This window comes from Lagopus leucura, unplaced genomic scaffold (assembly GCF_019238085.1).
Source record: "Lagopus leucura isolate 7727_CA_CO unplaced genomic scaffold, USGS_WTPT01 Super-Scaffold_100017, whole genome shotgun sequence".
Taxonomy (NCBI): Eukaryota; Metazoa; Chordata; class Aves; order Galliformes; family Phasianidae; genus Lagopus; species Lagopus leucura.
In genome coordinates this window covers 7,819,085-7,841,662 of record NW_024962271.1, presented here as the reverse complement: position 1 = coordinate 7,841,662, position 22,578 = coordinate 7,819,085, and the positions used below count along the sequence as shown (strand labels likewise).

The 22,578-nt window shown below is 38.3% G+C and overlaps 1 protein-coding gene across 1 annotated transcript in view; it reads right to left on the bottom strand.

The window, feature by feature from the left end:
* Window positions 1–1,324: 1,324 nt before the first annotated feature.
* Window positions 1,325–22,578, bottom strand: part of LOC122183209 (neural-cadherin-like) — a 45,504-nt gene continuing 24,250 nt past the window's right edge. Inside the window, exons 15-33 of the mRNA XM_042877017.1 lie at window positions 21,773–21,959; window positions 20,897–21,040; window positions 20,099–20,382; window positions 17,976–19,587; window positions 17,311–17,404; window positions 16,112–16,296; window positions 15,707–15,936; window positions 12,762–13,039; window positions 11,775–11,989; window positions 10,804–10,931; window positions 10,296–10,423; window positions 9,709–9,832; window positions 8,960–9,140; window positions 8,209–8,375; window positions 7,164–7,428; window positions 6,396–6,576; window positions 5,402–5,646; window positions 3,203–3,357; window positions 1,325–2,634 (exon numbers count right to left, since the gene is read on the bottom strand). Coding sequence (XP_042732951.1) covers window positions 2,221–2,634; window positions 3,203–3,357; window positions 5,402–5,646; window positions 6,396–6,576; window positions 7,164–7,428; window positions 8,209–8,375; window positions 8,960–9,140; window positions 9,709–9,832; window positions 10,296–10,423; window positions 10,804–10,931; window positions 11,775–11,989; window positions 12,762–13,039; window positions 15,707–15,936; window positions 16,112–16,296; window positions 17,311–17,404; window positions 17,976–19,587; window positions 20,099–20,382; window positions 20,897–21,040; window positions 21,773–21,959 — 5,217 coding nt within the window. The 3' untranslated portion in view covers window positions 1,325–2,220. The remainder of the gene's footprint in view (window positions 2,635–3,202; window positions 3,358–5,401; window positions 5,647–6,395; window positions 6,577–7,163; window positions 7,429–8,208; window positions 8,376–8,959; window positions 9,141–9,708; window positions 9,833–10,295; window positions 10,424–10,803; window positions 10,932–11,774; window positions 11,990–12,761; window positions 13,040–15,706; window positions 15,937–16,111; window positions 16,297–17,310; window positions 17,405–17,975; window positions 19,588–20,098; window positions 20,383–20,896; window positions 21,041–21,772; window positions 21,960–22,578) is intronic.

Here is a 22,578-nt window from a genome sequence, read left to right as displayed (position 1 = left end):
AACAACATGCAAATTAAGACATAAATTAACTGAACTAATTAGCAATCTCTAGAAACAAGGAAAGCAGGTCTTTAATAGAGCATGACAGCTGCAAATGAGTACATGCTGAGATTCTATATACATAAGTTCATGTAGCACTTGAAATATATTTTTCTGACCTTTTTGTTTTATTCTATAAAAACCTTTGTGAAACTGCAGTTCCAAACAGATTAACTCTGAGTGTTTATTTTTTATTTGTTTATTTACAAATCAGTACCACAGCTGATAGCAGTGTATTGGGATAGTATTGTATTAATAGTAATAGTATTGGGATAGATATAGTATTGGGATAGCAGTGGTAGAGCAGCAACCTCAGCTCGGCTTCCAAATTGCCTCTTTGGGAATGGAAATGAGAGACTTTTCAACCTGAGCAACTCTACAGCTGTGACGGAGCAACCTAGCTGCCCATGTAGCTACAAGTGACCAAGCTACAAAGTTCTAGTCTGGCTTGCTTTTACTCCCACCCAATGACCATTTAAGTACTTCACAGATGTCTAAGAGCTTCAATGGGACTGAGCTCTCCTTATCACTATATCCTGTAGTCAGATTATTTGGGCACTTTCTTGGGAAGGTGAGCGTGTTTATGATTTTTCTGAGAAGCTCAGGAATTTGCTTAACTGCAATGAATTTAGTGTTCATGGCATTTTGTTTACAATCTCAGCTTGGCATTCATGTGAGAATGAATTAAGATTCCAGGATATGGAATAAGAGAACTGACTGGAGGGTTTTGAGACGTATTGGATTTGTTGTCATTTGTCCTGCCTAATACACCTGACAATCTGTTGCCATCTGCCTTTTGTACAGGTCCATGTCCTGTTCACATGGTGAACGTTAGCCTCAGAGTGACAGGGCACACCGTGTCTGCATCTCAGCTGCTGAATCCCAGCCTGAGAGTTGAATGTAGAATGAGGCCTGTGAAGAGTACAACATGAGTAACTATTGCCCGTGAAGTTAATAATTTTCTTCTTAGAATAATTGCAAAAAGTCTTTGTTTCTGAGAATAATGCTGGCCTGTTGCCCCCATCAACTTGCAGCAGTGTGTATGGAAAACTTAGATGTAATGTCTGAAGTGTATACCCAGAGCTTGAGTCCACATGTCAGCCAGGCTGCTTCCCTCAGCTCCTTCTCAGCCAGAACAGGGTCCATGAATGTGTCTGTGGATGTGGCTGATCAAAGCTGAGCGAGGAATAATTCAACAGGAGTCCAAACTTTAGTCGACCTTAAACATATGCAAGGAAGAGACATCATATTCAGAAAGCTTATTTATTATTTATATGGTGCTTTAGGTATGCACGATACTTCACAGGCAAATAAAAAGACATTGCTTGCCCTAAAGAGCTTACAAGCTAAATCAAATTAAAAGCAACCAACATGACAGTATATCCATAGCTGTGGCAAGAACACAAGGTGTGCAGATACAATTAATGCTGCTTTAGGAAGGGATAGTTTTTTGTTGTTTGGGTGTTTTTTTGTTTTTGTTTGTTTTTTGGTTGGTTTTTTTTTTTTTGCATAGCTTCTATTTACTTCATTTTTCATTCACTGTTTATGACTGCTCTGGTAATGAACTATGGAATCTGACATAACTGACTTGCGACCATTACAAGACATTAGCTAACGTTTCCTCACAGGTAGATGTATTAGGAAAACAATAATATAACTTATGTGCCATCTGTGAATCAAAATTACTAGGCATGGGTAAAAATAGCCTTTACCTTTTCCAGAAAAAATGCCATGTTATCTAAAATGTGCGTAACCATGAGTTGAAACTGTCTCATAAACACGTGCAAGAACAAAATTCTGCATGAACATTTATCATTTGAAAAATTTGCAAGTTAGTCTAGCCCATAAAATAAAAGCCAGACCTCCCCAAACAAGCTACTGATGCAACTGCAAGCAAAACCACTGAATTACTTCATTTTAAGTACCTCATTGCTTTATGCTTTCTTTCCTTTAGTTTTTATCCCCAAAAGTAAACGTTCAGAATGTCCCAATATATAGAAAATATTTAATAGTAGGAGCTTAAGTGCAAATTGGTGCCCATTAGTGGGAAAGTTGTTTTGAAAATAAAAAATAGAAGGACGAAGGGCATTGGTACATAATCACTGAAAGTAAGTAGCAAGAGCATGAAAAGCTGTCCTTCACACTCCCTTCCAAACACTTTGAAAATAGTACAGCTGGTATCTACTGATCTCCTGCATCTGTATGTGAGTAGAGTTCACTTAATTTCTCAAACTTTGGTCCCCATTCTTTAATGTTGTCATACACTATAGTCTCATCTGGCTCAGAAGAGCTCAAGGTACTGAGACCACTAGCGACTGAGCCTTCTCCTTCGGTGTGAAACACCTGCAGTGAGTCATGTGGAACAGCCTGGGGACTGTGGTCAGCATCTCGAACAACATCTGACAAGTACTGACCAAAGGCTCTGCTTGTAAAAGATGATTGCATAGTCACCGATGTTCTGGTCTGCTCCTGCATGCTTGGAGATGCAGCACTAAAGAAGCTGTTCAGTTTTGCTGTTTTTACTTTCTTCTTGTAGAGGGAATAGGCTGGGCTGGTTTGAATAGACACCTGCAGTTCTGCCATGTTGTATGCATCCTGGAGTGAGAAACCATTCACATTACATTAGCATTCTCTAGTGTTCCAACTTTTCATGTTTTAGAGGACAGAAAGAAGAATTTATTAACAAGTAAAGCCTGCACTGAGAGATCTTTGAGAAAACAAGGATAGCATTTGGAGTAGCAGAAAAAATGCTATCTCCAGACTCCAAGAAGAAACGGTCTATACAGAATAGTCCACATTAGGCTCTTTCAAGCCCATGGTGCTACAGCCGTACTCAGCAGAGAACTACAGCACCTCCTGAGCCATGAAAGCAGATATCAGCTCTTGGCTCTTTACTGCTAAACTCACACTACCAGAACATAAAGGATGCACGTAGGATCACTTGCTTGGAGACAAATCAAAAATTGATAGGCACTTATCTACTTACAAAACATGAACCCTTGCGTGCAAGACCTTGCAAATAACTGATCTATCAGTTGCATTACTAAAACTGCAGAACGAAGGGTAAGGTCCTCAGCTGTAAAGGAAAAGCCTAATACACATTTTCATTATCATGGTGAGCCTCAGTCCCCTTTTAACAGTAATGTAGCACAGCAATCCTTACTTGGTCTTGTTCCCCACCCCCTTCTTCATTGTAGTTGAGGATATTTTCTCTGATGTCCTCTAAATCATCATGATGTGCAGCTGCACGGTGAACTGCTCCTTCCAGACCTTTGTGACGCTTCCAGTGAGCCCACAAGAAGACAGCACTGAACAGAACTGTGTAAACGCACAGGAGCAAAAAACAAAATTCAGAATATATACAGAAGTGCTGCAGTGTGACTAAGACATCAGCCACTCTACACAAGGACCACAGAACTGGTGTACAATCAGAAGCACTAGGGCTGTAGTTTTGTATTTCTCAAGAAGTGATTGATTTTTGCACTCCTCAATGTAGTTACAAGTGAATATGAATGAAGAAAAGGCCTTTAGAGTGTAGAAGACAACAGACAAAAGAAGAAATTATTTTTACACATACTCATAGGAAAAGAAGTCTTGTTTTGCCTTAATGCCTATCAATTTAAACATTTCTCACACTGACAGCTGAAAAACTTCAGTATAAGATACTGAACACAGCATAAATAGAAACTTGTGCATTAGTGTGCCAGCAACTCTGTAAAAATAGATGAAAGCTCATAGTAAGACCTTAAAGCATTGGTACCGCTAACGAACACAGCAGTGAATCAAACCAGAATATCCTTCCGAGGGCAGTTCTGTAGCACCATCTACATGAGCTCTGAACTAAAACTGGGACACACTGTGGCCCATTCCCTGCACTGCTCTCTGCCTGGACTCTTCAAGCTAAATCAGTGCATTCAGGATGTTTTCTCCCCTCAGATTCCCAGAAACGTAGCACGCGATTTTTCACATATTGTAACTTATATTGGCAGCTGTTATTTAGCTGAGCTGATGTTGAGATACTCAAGAAGTCTTTTCATGTTCTGCACCTCTCCTGTTTGTGATACTGAACCAAGGTGAAGCCGCCCAGTGTTGCTTTACTTACAAAATGGTTCCAAATGTGAATTTCAGAGATTTATTCAGATATCAGAAGAGCAGCTTTTCTAATCTACTGGCAATTGACAAATGTGTAACAGAATTGCACGTATTAAGTCACTTTATAATGCATTACTACTTTCTGGAAGATATGTAAGAGAAAGGGCACTTGAGATCTTGAGAACAGTGACTTTATTAAAATTCCTCCTAACAAAAGCTGCAGGTATGTGATAGTACCATAGTTAACCACATCTTTCACAACACACAAAACTTGGTTAAAAACAACCGTTTCTGATGTATAATTTAGACCTGAGAGACCAGCAAGATTATTATGTACAAGTTGTCACTGATTTCTCAGTCAGGTTCAGTCAAGTACAAGTAACAGCATGAAGTCACAATAAAACTGTTGTTATGTCACAAGAAAAGAAAAAGTCCTTTAGGATAATGATCTCTTCTCAATGATAAGTAACTGAGATTCTAAAAGCTGTGAAGCCAACTAGCTTTCCACATTATCTGCAGTTCATATTTGCATGGCAAACATAGCAGACTCAGGGAAAGAGATGGTATTTCCATAGCTACAGATAAATTCAAAAACAGCCCTCAATAAACTTTCGTATTCTTGTACAACTTCTGAACTAAATAAAAATTGTAAAAGCTATGAGCGAAATCCTGTGTTCTTACTCAGGCAAACCTTCATGAAACATGAATAAGAAGGGCCCACACACATGGTCCTTCCTCAGCACTGAGATCCTTCTTTGGCTTTTCTTTCTGCAACCAAATACCAAAGCACAAAAATGGTTCTAGAAGCAAAAAGCAGCTGAGAATTATGTCACAACTGGTTAAGATGCAGGAGACTGCTCTCTCCAATCAAGTTCATTCCTATCACAGCGCATTTCTGCTGGACTGAAAAATGTTTCATGATCAGAAGTATTTCAAACAGTGTGTGCTTGGTAGCGTTTTTTCCTCATTCTCTTCAATTGCATTTGTTTCCAGTTACTATCTGAACAGTTCCTTAGGAATGAAGTGAAAATGTGCAGAAAATAGAACAACAGAGATTTTCCATAGCTATCAAATGTTATTCACTTAGCAACATATGCACATGGGGATGAGAAATGAGTTTGCTGATGGAGATGAAACCATGGCAAAGAAGTTAAGGCAGTCAAGTTGCCAGCAGGAAACTTTAGTTCAGCGTGAGGATGAGATGATGACTAGGACAAGGTGGACACATGAGCTCACCAGAGGTAGTACAATAAGTAGTTACCATAACTACCTAACAGTGCCAAAAAGCAAATGCAGATTGCAAACATGGAACTAAAGGTCAGGCCTGTATCCTTGTGAAAGACTGCCAACGTGATTTCACAGTTACGTCCAGTATAGCCATCAGGGCAGTGGCATTGGAACTCGGTTGGTGACTGTGAGATGCAGGTACCATAGTTACAGGGCCTTTTTGCACACGCAGTGAGGACACACTGTCTGCCTGTGGCATTCTCCACAATCATGTGTCCCGGAGGGCAACTGAAAAGATGAAGGCAAAACAAAACCATTAAACTCTGAGAAAAGTAGACATGAAAGAAATCATTTAATACTTTAGAGCAGTCTTTAAGGACTCTGTATAATTGCTGAAGAAGCTGCTAGAAGTTACTTGTATTAGAGTAACTACAGAACTGTAGTTTTTTTCTAGAGCAGTCATACAATAGCAAGCTCCACAACTCTACACTTTTACATCTGGGACTTTCAGAACTGAGGTAGTTGCACTGCCTTCTGCAAGATTACCCATCCTACAAAAACCTAAACTCAGCCCCAGCTGAACACACAACTCTTATGGTGCTTTTAATTCAACTTGTGAGGCCTGTAGGGGACCAAAGGTCACAGCTTAAGTGATGTAAGAGTCAGGTAATAGCAAAAGAAAGCACATCTACAATTGCACAGCATAAGCCTGAAGAGAGAGAGCCATGCACTGCACTCTGACATATCCTATTGCATAATTTTGGGGGTTTTAAAACATTTTGCACATTCTGCTATCCTCTAAACATTTTTCAATTAAGACAGGCAGCCAAAATCATTGCAGAATCAGTGATGACTCTGATTTCCATCAGCTAAGGGCAGCACCTTAAAGGAGAGTGTTCTCTGATGTCTCTGCAGCATCCAGTTGTTTCTCCATAGTTCAGCCAATTTGATGAGTGGCAGTCCTGAAGCTGCATGCTTCTCCAGCAACCACCTTTTCCTACCTGAACATGGAGAGTGCTTTCATTTCCATTAATTACCTGCATTCATGCATCATCCACAAATCAATACAAATAAATTCCTGGTTACAAGGGTTATTCCTACAAGCCTCTGAAGAACAGCCTTCTGTGACACCTCGGGTACTTAATATTGACACCAGCTCCTTTGTGTGAGTGTCCAGTGGGATCCTGTAGTTATTAAATCTGACATCCTTCATACATCCTGAGGCAAGACACAAAGAGACTGTTTTAAAGGCCATTCAGCAAGAATGATTTGAAGCAGCTGTAAGCTTTGGCATAATTTGTGCTTGACAAAGGACCCAGTCTACCAAAGCTTAAATCTAGGACTGTGTTTATCTGAACTTTCTTATTACTCTTCTCTATTATCTGAGAGAATCTGTTAAAGTTTTGATCAAGATTCCCAATGTTTTCTATAAAACCCAAGTGCTGCTGCAGACCTGTATGTGTGTTTTCAGTAGAGAATTCCAATTTGCAGTTTTGCAATATCTTTCAATGGGTACCAGTGTACCTCGTTTGGATCTCAGTTACAAATGCTCCATACACAGTCATGGGAAGAGGTTACCATCTTTGACTGAAATCTTGTAGTTAACAGTATGCCCACATATTTCTCTGCTGTATCTTCTCCTAGTACCTTTTATTTGTCCTCTTGCAGAGAGTCACCCAAAAAATCCAGTTACTATGGACTCTACATAAATGGGGAAAATCTCTCTCAGCATGCCAGTGTAGTATCAATAAACTTTCATTTTCACATGCTCATATTCTGAACGTCGTAGATCATTAATTCCTTACCTTGAAAACTCTTGTTGAGATCAAATGGGTAGGTGTTTCCAAGGACCAAGCTGCTGGGGTCAATCACAATCTCTTTGTATATTCCTGCTGCTTTCAGAATTTCTCTCTTCCCACCTCCTTCATGAAGGCGAAGAGTAAATTCATTTTCATTTCTGTCCAGTGTGATGTGATGCCACTCACCATTATCAATGTTGTAGGATGGAAGGCTTACAAAATAATCTCCATCACCCAGATTATATGAGACTGCTAAGAATCCCCGAACAACCTTATGGATAATTAACAGAGCAGTAGGACAGAAAAGAGAAGTCATCACCTGAAGTTTATATTGATCTGTAACTATCACAGTACTTGAACTAAAACACAAACATAGTCATCAACCTTAAATATGTATTTCTTTAAATGCAAGGAACATTTACACTGCATATACTGAGATGATTGCATAATAATGTAAAGTTACTTTAGGTATTTCTGAACTAGACAACCTAAATACTAGCAGCTGTGTATCCACAATAGTACATAATTAATTCAGAGCAATTTTTGCCTGCCTCTCAGGCAAATTGATAGGGTTCAACAAAAGGTTGAGAATCTGGTGCATCACTTCTACAGTGACAACTTAGCTCAAAAGGCAACTCATTCAGTGATATGTATAAGTGGAACAGGATGTAACTTTCAGAGGCCGACCCCATTAGATCTGCTCACAGGCAGCTTCCTTGGCAGAGTCTGATCTACGCAGAATCAGCCACTCCTGGCCATGGCTGAACAGGACACCAGAGCAGACAGAGCTTTTCTGTATAGCTAATTTCACTTCACTTAAGCAGGCATTAAATTCCTTTGAAATGCAGTGGGATTCCAAAGTGGATTGCAGGGTCAACGTCTTAACCAAAGGCTCAGATCTTAGGCATCCATAAAAAGAACTCCAAAGGTTTTTGTGCTTAGCATAAGGATTTGAGTTCTATCTCCAACTCTTAGACTAGATTCTCTGGGCTAAGTATAGGCTGGCATCGATTTAACTGTATGCTATTACTGTCCGGGACGACCTGCTCACCTGCAGGGTTATATGTTCATCCTTATTCCGGGACAACATGCTTGTGATGACACTGTCAGGCTGCCGTGTCCTTATCATGGCTTCAAACAGTGTCCTGCGGGCAGGCACACTGATGGGAAGCTGATAACGAATGTGACTTCCTGGTCCAAATGTGTACTCTCTGGCAACTAAAAAGACAGGGATAAAGAACTTTAAACCATTCTGCAGAGAGGAGGAAATGTTACAATTCCCATTGTTTTCATAATAAGAGTTGAAAGTAAAAGAAATTATTATAGTGCAGAGCATGAGATCTGTGAGATAACTTGGCTATGTCCTTTCATCTGATTCCACAACTTCTCCTTTGCTCTCCTACTTCATCTTCCCCCATAATTATTTCTGACTTAATTCTCCTAATGCTCCTCTTTACAATGGTCAGGATGACAGCAGGAAAGCAGAAGCTCTGACCAAAACAAAAGAAAATACTGCAGATAAAATGCTACAACCAATTTTCACAACCTATTCTACAATTGTCTTTTTGCTGCAGAGACTTTGGCTCCATGAGGGCTAAAGCCATTAAAGAAGGGTCCTGTACTTAAAGCACAGATTCATGAGCCCAGCAGAATCTATTTCAGACATCAACAGAACCATAAATTCCAATTCCAGTTGTGCAGTTCTAATTCTCAGCAATCACTACTTGCAAACATTAAAGTCTGTATTTTGTTTGTACTGTAAAATGAACCTATTGATAATGTAACAGAAAAGCAGACCTCACCTTTATCACATCGATAGCCATAGTAACCAGGCAGGCAATGACAAGCGAAGGAACCCCAGTCTCCAAGACACCTCCCATGAATACCACAGGAAGAAGAGCCCATGGCCTCACAGCTCCCATCAGTAAGTGTGCAGCCCGGAAAGCTGTTCAGGGACTCTGCGGGAGACTGAAGGTCATATACCTTCAAAAGAAAATGTTATTTACACCTCATCCTTAAATAGAATTAGCTATATCATGTTAGTCTGTTCTTCAGTTGTAGTGTTTAAGACACTGCTTGCTTTTTGACACTGAAATTTTAACTTATTTCAATTGAAGTCCAATTTTTAAATATTAAACACCAAGACTGTAGTTTCCTTTGAATAAATTCAACTGAGTATGATAGCAAAAAAACCCCAAACCTTAGTATTTCCTAACAAACACCACACCTGGCACAAAGACACCATCAAGCCATTGCCATTCACAAGTTCCCTGTATGGGCAAAGCAGCATGAAAAACAGCTGCCCAATGTAGGATATAAACAAAGGCAGAGGTTTGTGCTAATACATCTGTTTCTAATTATGAAGCACTTTTTCAGGGTAGCTACTCTAATTATGACAGAAAAATCCAGAATTTTCTTCTATTATACACCGATGCACAAGGGCATTGAAAAGAATAATGGAAGCAATAATTTAAGTAGTAATCGAAATTTACTATGAAAGTAATAATGAAATTTCCACCTTTGCTAAAGCAAAACGTTACTCTTCTCTTACCTGGCTATCCAAGATGAAATTGCGCAAACAACCAGAAAAGTGTTTGTGTAGCAGCTGTGGGTAGGAATATGGCAACGATTCTTTTACACCGCCCAGCTGAAGAACATGGTTCCCATTCAAATACCTTTTGACATGATATGCATCACAAAAGCAAATGTGAATGTATCTTCAAAGACATTACATAACAAGACAGTTAAACATCTATACTGAATTTCCGAGGAACACGGGCTTTCTAAAATAACAGAAAAAGCCAAATATCTCCTGGTTCTGAAATACAGCTGATCAGCGAGCAGAAACTCTGGCCCTTTAAAGTTAAAGATAATTTATTTTTTCTTCAGTGTGACAGTCTGTTGGGAGATTGACTGAGATACTTTATTACAATTCAGTGCCTGTGTTCAGGCCAGGAAAAGCTGTAACAATGCTATACACCAAGTGCACTTTTGTGCACCCGCTCCTCTTATACTGCAGGAACAAAGAATATTTTGCATTGATAGAGGCCAGAAAGCTAGAAGTTTGCTCAATGCAGTCTTAAAGGTACCATGCTCTGCAGTTTCTTCCCATCGCTCCTCTGAGCCAAGGAAACATACCTGGCCCTTCGTGGAACAGAACCAACAACTTCGCAGTTTGTACGATCGTCAGCAGACAGCCACCTGCCCACTCCTTCCATCTCTGAAACAACAGCTGTGCTGCAGTGGTCCAAAGTGAACCGAACATCCTATGCCAAAACATAGGATCACTGAATTAAGAATTACTGTAAGAATCAGGAAGCAAAATGATAGCAATTTTTCATCTCTTTTTTTTTCTTTTTAAGACCATAAAGCATAAAGTGTTGTTTTTTTGGTTTTCGTTTGGTTTTGCTTTTTTTTTTTTTTGTTTGTTTGTTTGTTTTCTACCATGCAATAAAAACAGTCAAGCCAAAACAGAATCATCTAACAAAAAAGATTTAATTTTTACCTCTGAGCAGTTCAACCATTTCTATTAAATCTACAAGGACGATTAGAATAATGCATAGAATTATCCAGTCTCTTTTCTCTACTCTCACCTATCTGCATAGGTAAATGCCAATATTCTGAAGGGGAAAATCAAACAACTGACCTGGCCACTGGTTCTCACTTCCAGTTGATGCCATGTTTTGTCTGAGACATTCAGGTGACTTGGAAACTGCAGCATCACAGAACCTGAGCCATGGCTCATCTTCAGCACAGGAATGCCACTGGAGAGCTCTTACACAGCACAGAAAAAATAAATGACATCCAGCTACAAGTAACCTTCTATTTTGGATATTTTGGCACAGCTGGTGGATGTGGATTAATGGTTCAGTATAGAAGTTTCAGTATAGAAATAACTATATTCTCTGACTACTGCTATGTAGAAATATTCATTTAATACAGTTTTTCTCTACTTGAGATTGTGTCACTTCTTTGTCGAGAGCCAAACACTAGAGCTAATTCCTGATAAGCAATTTGTAGTTTTATAATGCAGATTTTACTCTCTCCTAACTTCTCCCCAGATTTACAAGTAATTGTAAGATAGAGCAGAAGATATTAATGATTAATGATATTCAACATTACCTTTCAAATAATTAAAAAAGCACCAACTATGCCACACATCCTGTATATTAATTAATTCACAAAAAAGCAGCAGCTTGCTACTGCTTTTAGATATGTATCAACTTCAGGCAGTGAGTTCTACTTGTGTATGAATTTTCCTGTGATAAGAATGGCATGCAATAGGTCTGCATTGATCATGTAACACCTATGTTCAAAGTATCAAAATTCCTTATGGCACTACAACTTTTCTAGGAGAATTATTTTTAATATACAACTCTGTCTGTTTTATTCTCCCCTTGGTTTCCTCTGCAACAGACCAATAGTTACAGGCTATAAAAAGGCAATACATCCAAAAAGCAGGACCTGTTAGAGAACATTTCAAAATATGCTTCAAAATGTTTTTCAACATTTTCAGCCCAGAAAATAAACTATCTCATAAGATGGAAAGACTGAACACTTCTCACAGCCCACGCATTCCCAAAGGGCAATTTTTTGCACACACAGTTGCTGCATTACCTATGGCAATGAAGTTTTCTGTATTCCCAGGTTCTGGATTTGATAAAGGACCACTGTACAATAGAAGTCCATCTGGAACTGCGGTAATAAACTCTAGAGAAAGGGAGCTTTCAAAACAAGGCCTGATGGGACGAAACCATGCATAACCATTTCCATGGAAACTGTGCTTAGTCTGCTGGCAGTCTGGTCCATGAAATGAAGCAGGACAAAGACATCTGAAATGGCACAAACAAAAGATATGTCAAAATTCCCCAGTGTTCAACTGTTTCTTTGGTTCTACGTGCAATAAACATAGGGTTGAAGTCACACCCTGAAGTAATGGTGTTTGCCACCTCAGGTATACAGAGGTGCTCAGCAATTATTAAAATGCCTTAAGAATGAAGAATATTTATATAAAATATATTTGGCCACCATAAAATCTGCATCCAAAAAAATATCTCTGAGACCACAATGTTGGAAACATCAAACTATTTTGCTTTGTAAGCAAAATGAAACATTAAATATCAGTTGGTCAATTTACTGCAGGGAGAACTCAGCTCAAATAAAATGTGTCATTTCACCAAAGGAATACTGCTGCATGCAAGTTGATGTGACCGTAAAGAAATTTTCCCGAGTAGTGTTTTCTGAAGCCCTTACTGCTTGCTGTTTTCACGACATCCCATTCCCCTCTGCCCCATTGCTACTTAATTCCTATTGAATGAAATGCCCTTAAAAGTTATGTGTTGATAATGCCACCAGTTTTTCCCAGGGTTTTTGTTCTTGAAGTATTTCCATCGATATCAAGACTAAAGCAACCATTACTGGGCCACTTGTAAAGATACTGCTGTCATTAACTTTACACTCTAGCACACTCACAGGTTTTCTGTTTCTCCTTCAGCTAGGATTGCACTCACTGTTTTACAAGAGCTGTATCTTGTTAGCTACACTTGGCACTTTTAGAACAAAAGGAAAAAAGTAAGAAAAGGGGTGCAGTAAAAGTTTCCTCACGTGTAACCGTTCAAAGTGTCAATACACATCCCACCATTGAGACAAGGGCTGTGGGCATAGGAGGAACAAGGCTGATGGACTCGGTTCCTGGCAGCACAGGTGCAGACAGCGCTGATGGTGGTCGTCACAGAGACCAACGACACGCTCCCTGCATCCACCACCGTTGGGATGTTGCTCACAGAGAGGTGGTTTGTACAACCACTGCCCTCGCTACAGTTTGCGCTCCTACATTCATCCACATCAATCTGTGAGATGCTCACTCGTAACGCTGACTGGACCTAAGGGAAAACAGAGTTTGACGTATTACCAGACTTTTCCTTACTCATGGTTTTATTCACTCCTTCCTTTATGAAAAAAATAAAAATTAAGCTATCATAAAATTAACGGAACGCTGTAGTTTCCTGAGTATTAGTAACACCGCTGTCCATAAAGGCAAGCAAAGCGATTTAACAAATGCCACGATTACACAGAAAACTTTATAGTAGGAGAATTTCCTGAAAGCTTAAATCACTGACATGATGATATTGCATGTGTTAAATCGGTGCTGCACACTACCAGTGTTATTGCTCAGGATCAGGGCTCTGATAGCAGTGATACTCGTGATACTCGCCTTCCCAGCTGTGTGGTCTACCTCACACTTCCTGCACTCTGACAGCAACAGTAACTCCTGCTCAGATATTACATCTTAAGTTCTCTTAAGTTCTGCATCCATAAGGATGCAGACTGGAAAATGGCAGCACTGAGCTGCATTTAGTAGGAATGTTTACAGACAGTGACGAGTCTGCAGGAATTAGGATTCAGCCCACTGATTTACACCCTAAGCTTCCGTTTCATCTCAAACTGTCTCTAACAAAATGCAATCAACTCAGCACCTGGTCATTATCTTTTATTCCATGTTAATCTTTGCTATTTCCTTATTTTTATCACTAATTAATATTTGCTTTGGAAGGCCCAAATAAAGAGGTCTTGTCATACAGTAAAGGTGTTTCCACAAACAGACATTAAAAAATGTGCCCAAAGCTTCCTAATTTGATTTGTATTTGAAGGAAGATTCAAACACACCAAGTGACATGCATTTAGTGGCTAAACCTGAAAACAACAGGCCTCTCTATGGCATAGTTACAAGCAATGGAGATATACAAAGGTAATGCTAACAACATGAGATGAGATTCTTCTCTGTCCACTCAATACGTATTTTTTCAAAGGATAAAATGAATGTAAAATATTTTATAAACAGCTGTGAAAAGACAAAAACAAATACATAAATACTGAAGCTTAGATTTTGTTTTGCTTTGCAGTCATCTGAATTCACAGCCCTAAGAAAACTGACCTTTATAATCATTTGTCAGATATCCTACAATACCATAACGTGTATTGAAATCACATCCCCAAAGGCAAAAAATGTACATTACATTGACATGACTCATCCTGTCAGAGCATTCTGGCGCCTGTTGCTCACATCAATCACCATTAGCAGGGAGTCAATAATGCACTCTTAGACAGCTATGTAGTACTGTTGCAGCAAAGCAGAGTGTATATAAACAATCTCAGCTCCTCTACGGGATTAGAATGGATTATTTTTACCGCTAAATAAAAACAGTTGTTGTAAAGCTACATCCCAAGAAAGTAAAGCAAATATATTAATTATTTAGCAATTCAATGAATAATCCCAGCACTAATTATTTATTTTCTTTATTTATAGTTAAACGTTACAGAAATCTGCAGAAATCCTTCAGATATTATTGGTTTTCTGTGGATTGTTGGCAATTAGTCACTGGAGCTATTAATTTAATACTGAAAGGTTATATATAATTAATACTAACTTAACTTTTTCACTACAGTATGTGAAGCAGTCCCTTGTTACCGGTTTGATGAATTCAGCAGTCATATCTGAATATCAATATCTGAAATCTGTGCAATATTCCATACTATTGTTGCAGTAATTCTACACGTAAGCAGAAGAAACAGACGTTACACTTTATGAATAGCACCCATATTTCCAACTTGCTCTCCAAGTAGGTTCCTACAGTACACACTATGTAACATCATACAGGATGCAGGCAGGTGGCAAGGCAGATACTGTTTGGTCAAGAATCATACAGACCCTACTGTAATGACATACATGGAAAGCAGTGTTCCTCCTTGAAACTTCCACAAGATGTACCATGTATTAAACTCAACTAGAATGGGGCAAGATAGATTACATCTGGGTAACTCTGTTAGTGGGCACGCAGAAAGTGGTAAGATAGCAGGAGAGTTAGGTATCATCCAGAAGGGAAAAAAAAACATATTGTACAATTATTTCCCTCTTTGAAAAACAAAATGGGAGGAGGAATCCCATCATATTTAAGAGTTATTCCTTGATAAGTTAAATAAAACAATTAGTTGTCTCCATCTATCTTATCTAATTTAACTGTTCTTCTAACCTGCATCTTCCTTCCAGCACGATTGTTTCTATTGACTGCCATCTCTTTGTACAGCAGAACTTCAATCTGGGTGACATCAAGCCTCTACTATAAGGTCTAATCACAAGCAGATTTGGTATTTCCATCAGCATCTAGAACATTCAAAAAGCTGTCACTTTCAAGACATTCTCTGTATTATAGTACTACTTTATCTTCTAAGAATTATTCTGATTGATATCAGAGTATGAAATCATGCCTGATAGATTATACAATGAAACTGACTGGGAACACAGGGAACTGTACCACACAGGGCCATTAGTGTGCAACAAAAAGCTGTTGTATCTATTGCAACCAACTTCACTCATTGTACGCAAGGGATTACGGGGAAGGAAGACAACTTGAATTTAGCATTTGCTTGACAAATGTTTTGTCTCAAGTGAGGCAAATCCTGCATATTCTTCCAGTAAAAAGTCTGGAAAACATACCTTGAATGTGTCATTCACCCAAACACTGAGTCCACAGGACAACCCTAGAACGTACCTCATTTTTAAATGCTGCCATCTCAGCATGCAGTTTCTCAGGTCTGTAATAAGCTGAGCCATCGTGAACTGCAAATCTCACGTCTGCCTGTTTCCCATCAGTGTTCATCAAACCGAAGACAACAATATCACTAAACTTAACTGATAGCATTTTTGCCAGTAATTCCTTGAACATGTTGTATCTGTTTTTGCCATGTTCACCACTCTGTATAAAATCTTCTGCAGTGATATCTGAGTTTAGAATTCAAAAATAGATAAACATGAAATAGAGGTTAATCTTTGAACTTATTTAGAAACATACAGAAAAGTACATCTGCCCTACAATTGTTTCTAAATCAAAATCATGAAATAAGTCACTAAATAAAGACGCAGCTGATCTAAACTCTCAGCAGGCACTAAAACAAACCTGAGAGACGCATGGTGGCTGAGTTTTGTATGGCTTCATTTTCCAGCTCTTTGACATGGATCTGTACTGCAGATATAACATCAGGACAAAGTCCATCTGAAACTCTGATTTTTAAGTTGTATATTCCTTGAGGAGCATTATCCACCATCATCAGCAAACCAGTTCTCTGATTTAATCTGAAAGACCTAGACATAAACCTTCAATCAGGAAAACTTAATAAACCAATACTGAGAGCTTACATTACTCATTAATTTAATTCATAAAGCCTTAGATGTTGTTACGAAGGTTACAGATCAAAACTTAGGAAATCCACAAACAACATCAATGAACAACAGGAAGAGCTCAGCAAAGACCAAACAATTTGCAGGGCTTCCACAAAGATGTTTCTTTCACTTCCAAAGCCCTAGACCTTCCCTGTCCTGAATCAAAGCAAGCAGTCTATAGGATCGCTGTAACTGTGGAGTTCAACGTAGCCGTCATGTACAGGTCTACATGAAAACAGAAACTGACAGAAACACACAAAGTCCTTCAAGATTCTCATTCACCCATTCAGAATAGGAAAAAGCCAGTAATGAAATCTCTGACATAGTTTTCATGTGCCACCTCAAAGGGAAAGTAAAGAGTAACTATGGAAATATTCCATGAATGTTACTGTGACGCATTAACCTAAAATGGAAACAGTCTCAATGGCTACTGATAAATAGACTAACTCCAATAAGCTGAAGAGTTACGGTTTTCCAGTACAATTGTGAATTGTCATCAACAGAAATCATGGAATTTGCTTCCAATTTTAATGAAATGATTATATTATGTCCCTTGGAATCTGTGATTTGTATTCCATTAATTCTGATGGTTAGTGGCAGGCAGTAAAAACAGCCAATTTTTAAATTGGATCTTACAGAATGTGTGCATTTTTAAAAAGTAAGGATTAAAAACAAACATCATGGTGTGAGCCAGCATTCTCTACAGTAAAAAAAAAAAAAAAAGAAAAAAAAATCTTTTCATGCATTAAGTTCTTGGTGACTAGTTACCAGAGCTTTGTTTTTGTTTTGTTCTTGTTAAGTACATTCAAAAGTACATTTCTTAATAAACTCAATAATCCCAGTTTTGTGTACATCCTGAACATAAGGAAAAACATGGTGAGTAAAATAATTACAAAAGCATAATATTACTGATTGTGACACAAATACAATCCTCACTTGAACAGTTTTCCTTCAGAGAGAAATGTTTTATTGTCCCACTCATCCTGATCTGGTGCAAACACTTCCCCAAGCACTGCTGTTGACCATTTTCCTGTTGAGATAAATTATAATAAATCTGCATTTAATTTTTGCTTTTGGGTGCACTTTATATTCCACAGCTTCATTACTGTGATAATTATTTTCAGATTCCCACATAACTTGGTGATGGCTATGATCCAAGACTCTTAAAACAGTGCAAAGCCTGCCACTGATTTCTGCCACTTCTGGAGAGGTGAGTACACCATGGATGTCACAGAAAGGCATGAAGGCCAAACACAACCCAAAACAGTGCAAGATACATGAATATAACTCCATATGAAATTCTGAGAAGTTAAAAAATTAAAATAAAAAAAAAAAATCATCACAATATCAGGGGTGAAAACCACAAACCATCGTTACTGCTCTGCTGTTTCTGACAGCACACAACTGGTACCCAGAGAGCGAGAGCATCTTGTAGGGTACAACCGGGAAATGGACAAGAAGCCACTAAGCTGTTTCAAACCATGGCCATTTCAGGCTCCTGTGGTTTGTCACAGAAGTGGAAGCTCCATTAAAAACAGAAAAACTGTTCTAAAATAGCAAAATTAGCAGCCCAATACAGAACTACTGTAGGTAACACTTACCTTTGTTACTGTAAACATAGATATCCTTACGGCCAGATTCATGGCAGTTGTCATTTTCATCACCAATTGTTATTGTTAAGGTGTTTGTGGAGCTCATAACTGGAATCCCACTATCTGTTATAACTATTGGCAGATGGAACACCTTCTGCTTTTCTCTGTCAAAGGACCTCAGAGCAGTTACAGTTGCAGTGTCATCTCTGTTGTCAGTAAGAGAAAAATCCAAAGAATTCTGATAATCTGGTGGCAATGAAAATGTAAACGGTGGCCCATTTTCCTCGCTATCGGGATCGTATGCATGAAGTAGTTTTGATGAATGGTTCATATGCACTATTTCAGGGCTCAACATGTTTTCCCAAACTACTGGCATGTATGGTGCCTCAAACCTTGGTCCGTTGTCATTAACATCAAGCAAGCTAATTAAAACTGTAACACTTCCAGTTTCAGCAGGTGTCCCTTGATCTGAAGCTTGCACAATTAGACTGTATTTCTGAATGACTTCACGATCTAGTTTATTCGCCACAATCACATGACCATGCTGGTCAATGACAAATTGCCTCATGGGATCTGAATCTGACTTTATAGAATATATAATGTTCCCATTCAAACCCGAATCCTTGTCTGTCGCTCTCACTGTGGTTATTGTAGTACCTACAGGCACATTTTCAAAAATAGGGCTTGTCTGAATGAGCTGAGAATGGAAAACTGGACTGTGGTCATTAGAGTCTTCAACTTCAATCAGGCACATAGCAGTACTAGAAAAATCAAGATCTTCCACTTTAATAGTAAGATTAAACTGTCTTTCATGTGCTTTCTCAAAATCCAATTTTTTTTTCAGTCGGATAGTGGCACATTGCCATTCTTTGTCATTCTCAATATAAAACTTCTGATCTGGGTCTCCCCTGATGATGCTGAATGTTAAGTGAGCGTTTTCCCCACCATCTGCATCTGTAGCAGACACTCGCAGAATTTCTGAGTCGATGGCACTGTTTTCGGGAATTGTCGCCTGCCACATCTCTTTTGTGAAATTAGGTACGTGATCATTGACATCTGCAATCCAGATGGTGGCAGTGCCAGTTCCTGTTAGCCCTCCCCCATCTCTTGCTTCAACGGTAAGAAAGTAAATCGCAGTCCTTTCTCTGTCCAAAACTCCCCCCGCCACACGGATAGTACCAGTATTGGGATTGATGTTAAACATGTCACTACCAAACTCATTTTTTACATTCTCTGTTATGGCGTAAGTCAAAACAGCATTCAGACCTACATTTGGATCATCGCGATCAACTGCGCTCATCTCCATGACTAATGTATCTGCAGGAGAATTTTCAAAGACACTCCCATTGCAATCATCAGGCATGCATGTGAACATGGGTGCATTGTCATTTATATCCCACACATTAATAATTACATCAGCAAATCCTGTAAGTCCTTCTCCACCTTCATCAGTAGCCAATACAACAAATCTCCACAGTGCTCTTTCTTCCCGATCCAGCATCTTGTGTGCGTAAATGCTTCCTGTGTTCTCATCTATTGTGAAAATATCAGCAGCACCGTGCCCGTGCAATGAGTAACTCAAATCTCCTTCATCCACATTATCAGGATCATTTGCCATAACCTGAAGAAGTATTGAAAACAGGCACGATAATTATAAAATGACTACATTACATCCTGCATGCTTATACCATCTAGCAGAGCCCAAGCAAAAGTATGACATACAATTAATAAGTGCATGTTAGATAGCAATTGAGAGGTGGGACAATCAAGAGTAGATAAACGTCTTTCACACTACAATAACAGTGTAGTGCATTATACTATTACAATCATCTTTTATTTTTTCATATTTATAGAGGTAATTTAACTATATTGTTCTGATAGCTACTTTAAAATGTTAATGATCTGGTTTTTAGGATCACAAATGAGTCATTCTGCTTAATCTTGCTTACTATATTTTTATAATTATTTTTCCATAGAAGTGCATTTCTCTTCTTCAACTGACAAAAATATTCAGTAAAACTACAGTACATTAATATATATGTGTTGCATTATTATTCACATAATTGTACCAGAGCAACCTGTGCTCTTTCATTGAAATATTACAATCTCTGGAAGCACATGAAGTGCACTACCTGAAGCACAAAGACTGGTAACCCATCCAGTTCTTCAATTATACTTCCATAGTACTCATTGATAGAGAAAACTGGAGACTCATCATTTTTATTCATGACATTGATGATGGCAACTGCATAATCTTCCCATTTCCCATCAGAAGCCAACAAGTGGATCTCATACATTTTTGTTTCTTCATAATCCAGTGGCTGGGAAATAAAAATAGCTCCCGTTTCTGGTTGTACACCAAGCACTCCTCCTGTGTTTCCAGCAGTGATCTGATAACGTAACTTAGCATTTGTTCCTGTCAATTAACAATAGTGTCAGAAAAAAACCACAATTTCTTGAGATACATTAAAACATGGGATGTTGAAATGAAGCACAGCTCATATTATAACTGATGATTTTTGGCAGTATAGTTCGGTGATATTTTAAAATCTGCAGTTATGCCAGACTACTTACCCAGAACTTGAGTTTCAGATATGACAATGGGTATCAAAAAACCAAAACCTTAGTTTACTGGGACATAAAAATGTACTCATTTGCTAAAAATAAAAAAATAAAAAAATCTCTAATAAATTTATACTGGCACAGAAATCAGTCCCCATCATCCCACATTAGTGCATTGCTTCATAAAATAGGACTCACTTGATTTATGACTCCATTATCAACTAGCATTCACATGTGATCAGTTCACACTCCAAGAAGTTTTCAAATCTAAGACATCTTCCTTCCTAACACCATTAAATATCTCTTGGTGTGCTGAAATTAACTCATTAATATTTTATAAGCAGCTATTGGGAATTCCAATGCTTTACCTTCATCTTCATCATTAGCACTGACTGTAATGACAGTTGAGCCCACATCCTGATCCTCATCCACATTCACTTCATAGACACTTTGAGTGAAGACAGGTTTGTTATCATTCACATCAGTGATAAAAACACGCACATAAGCTGTGTCTAGAGAGACAAGAAACAAGAGATTAAAATACTCAGCTGTGCCACTTCTGTCAGCTACAATTCCTTAAACTGTCTAGCTGCACATTAAATGAAGACTAATACGTAGACAATAAAGAAACAAACCCTTAGGGTTGAGGACAATACATATATATATACCAATATTACTCAAAAGCACTTGGATATCAAATGAATCTCACATCCAATTTGCTTAAAGAGATAATACATGAATAATTGATGCCTAATACGGCAATTGTACAGTTTTAAGTCATAACTTCTTGTCCTTAAGCCACAAAAGTCAAACTAAGTCTTTATTTAGGCACAGCTGTAAATTGAGAATAAGATTCTCTGTCTCAAACTTTCCTTCCTTCATACTTCATAATTAGTTCTTGAATGAATACAGTGGTTTAAGAAACTTCTTCATGACCCAAACAAGGTCTGTATTCTATGGATGGGTGCATCTCTGCTAGACAGAAAATACTCTTCGAACTTTAACTATGAACCCCTATTCTTCTTTTAGTTCCAGAACAAAAAACCTGCTTGACCATCACAGTCATCATTTTAAAAATTCCTTTCAGTTCTGCTGTAGACAAAAAGTTAAAAAAAATAAAAAAAGAAAAAAAAAGAAAAAAAAAAGAAAAAGGGAAATTAAATGTTAATCTTGCATTTCAGAGCTTCTGTTTTCAGATACTAACCCAGGCAAAATCATGCTTGTCACAGACAACTGTTTCTTACCAGAATTTGGCCTCCCATGTTTTCCAGGTCGAGCTGATTCAGAGCCATCAACTGACTCAACTTCTAGAAGATAAGATCCCTTCTTCTCTCTGTCAAACACTGAGGCAGTGTATACTGAGCCTGTCTGTGAGTCCAAGCGAAAACACGTATAGTCTCCACTATGGTCATGCAACAGAGAGTACGTTATCTAAAGGATTAAAAACAAGATGCTAATCTATACTTTTCTTTCATTGGATAGATCATAACTGAAGAAGCACTTAAAGAGAGGAAGACCAATGGCTGAGAACTTGACTCGATCCAAGAAAATAAAGTAAAAATGCAAGTTTGAGAAATCTCTAGGTTGAAGTCAATTAACCTGAAATAAACTTGTCTAATCGGTTAATGAGTTCACTAGCACATTTACACAGTACTTGCACAACAGCATTCAAACTTAGCTAAATGTTCCAGAAACATAACAGCCATGTGTGAACTGAATTTGCTCACTGCTACAGACTGCGTTCTCATTTCTATATTTGTATGTTTTGATGCACTTGACTTCAGCTTTCACTTTTGCTCCCCAGAGAGAAATAAGTTTGCTTCCAAGGATGCGCCTATTTTAGATTTCTAAAATCACTAGTGAGCGCTTCCCACAGTTTACTACTCACAAAAGCATTTAATAACCTTACTTTTTCATTAATTTGTCCAATCACATTTTAGGTCTGCATAGACCTTTCAAAACCAGAGCATCCAATAGCAGGGAATTTTTCACCTGAATTACATATTATATAAAGAAATATTTATTGTTTTCTATCTCATACCTACTAATA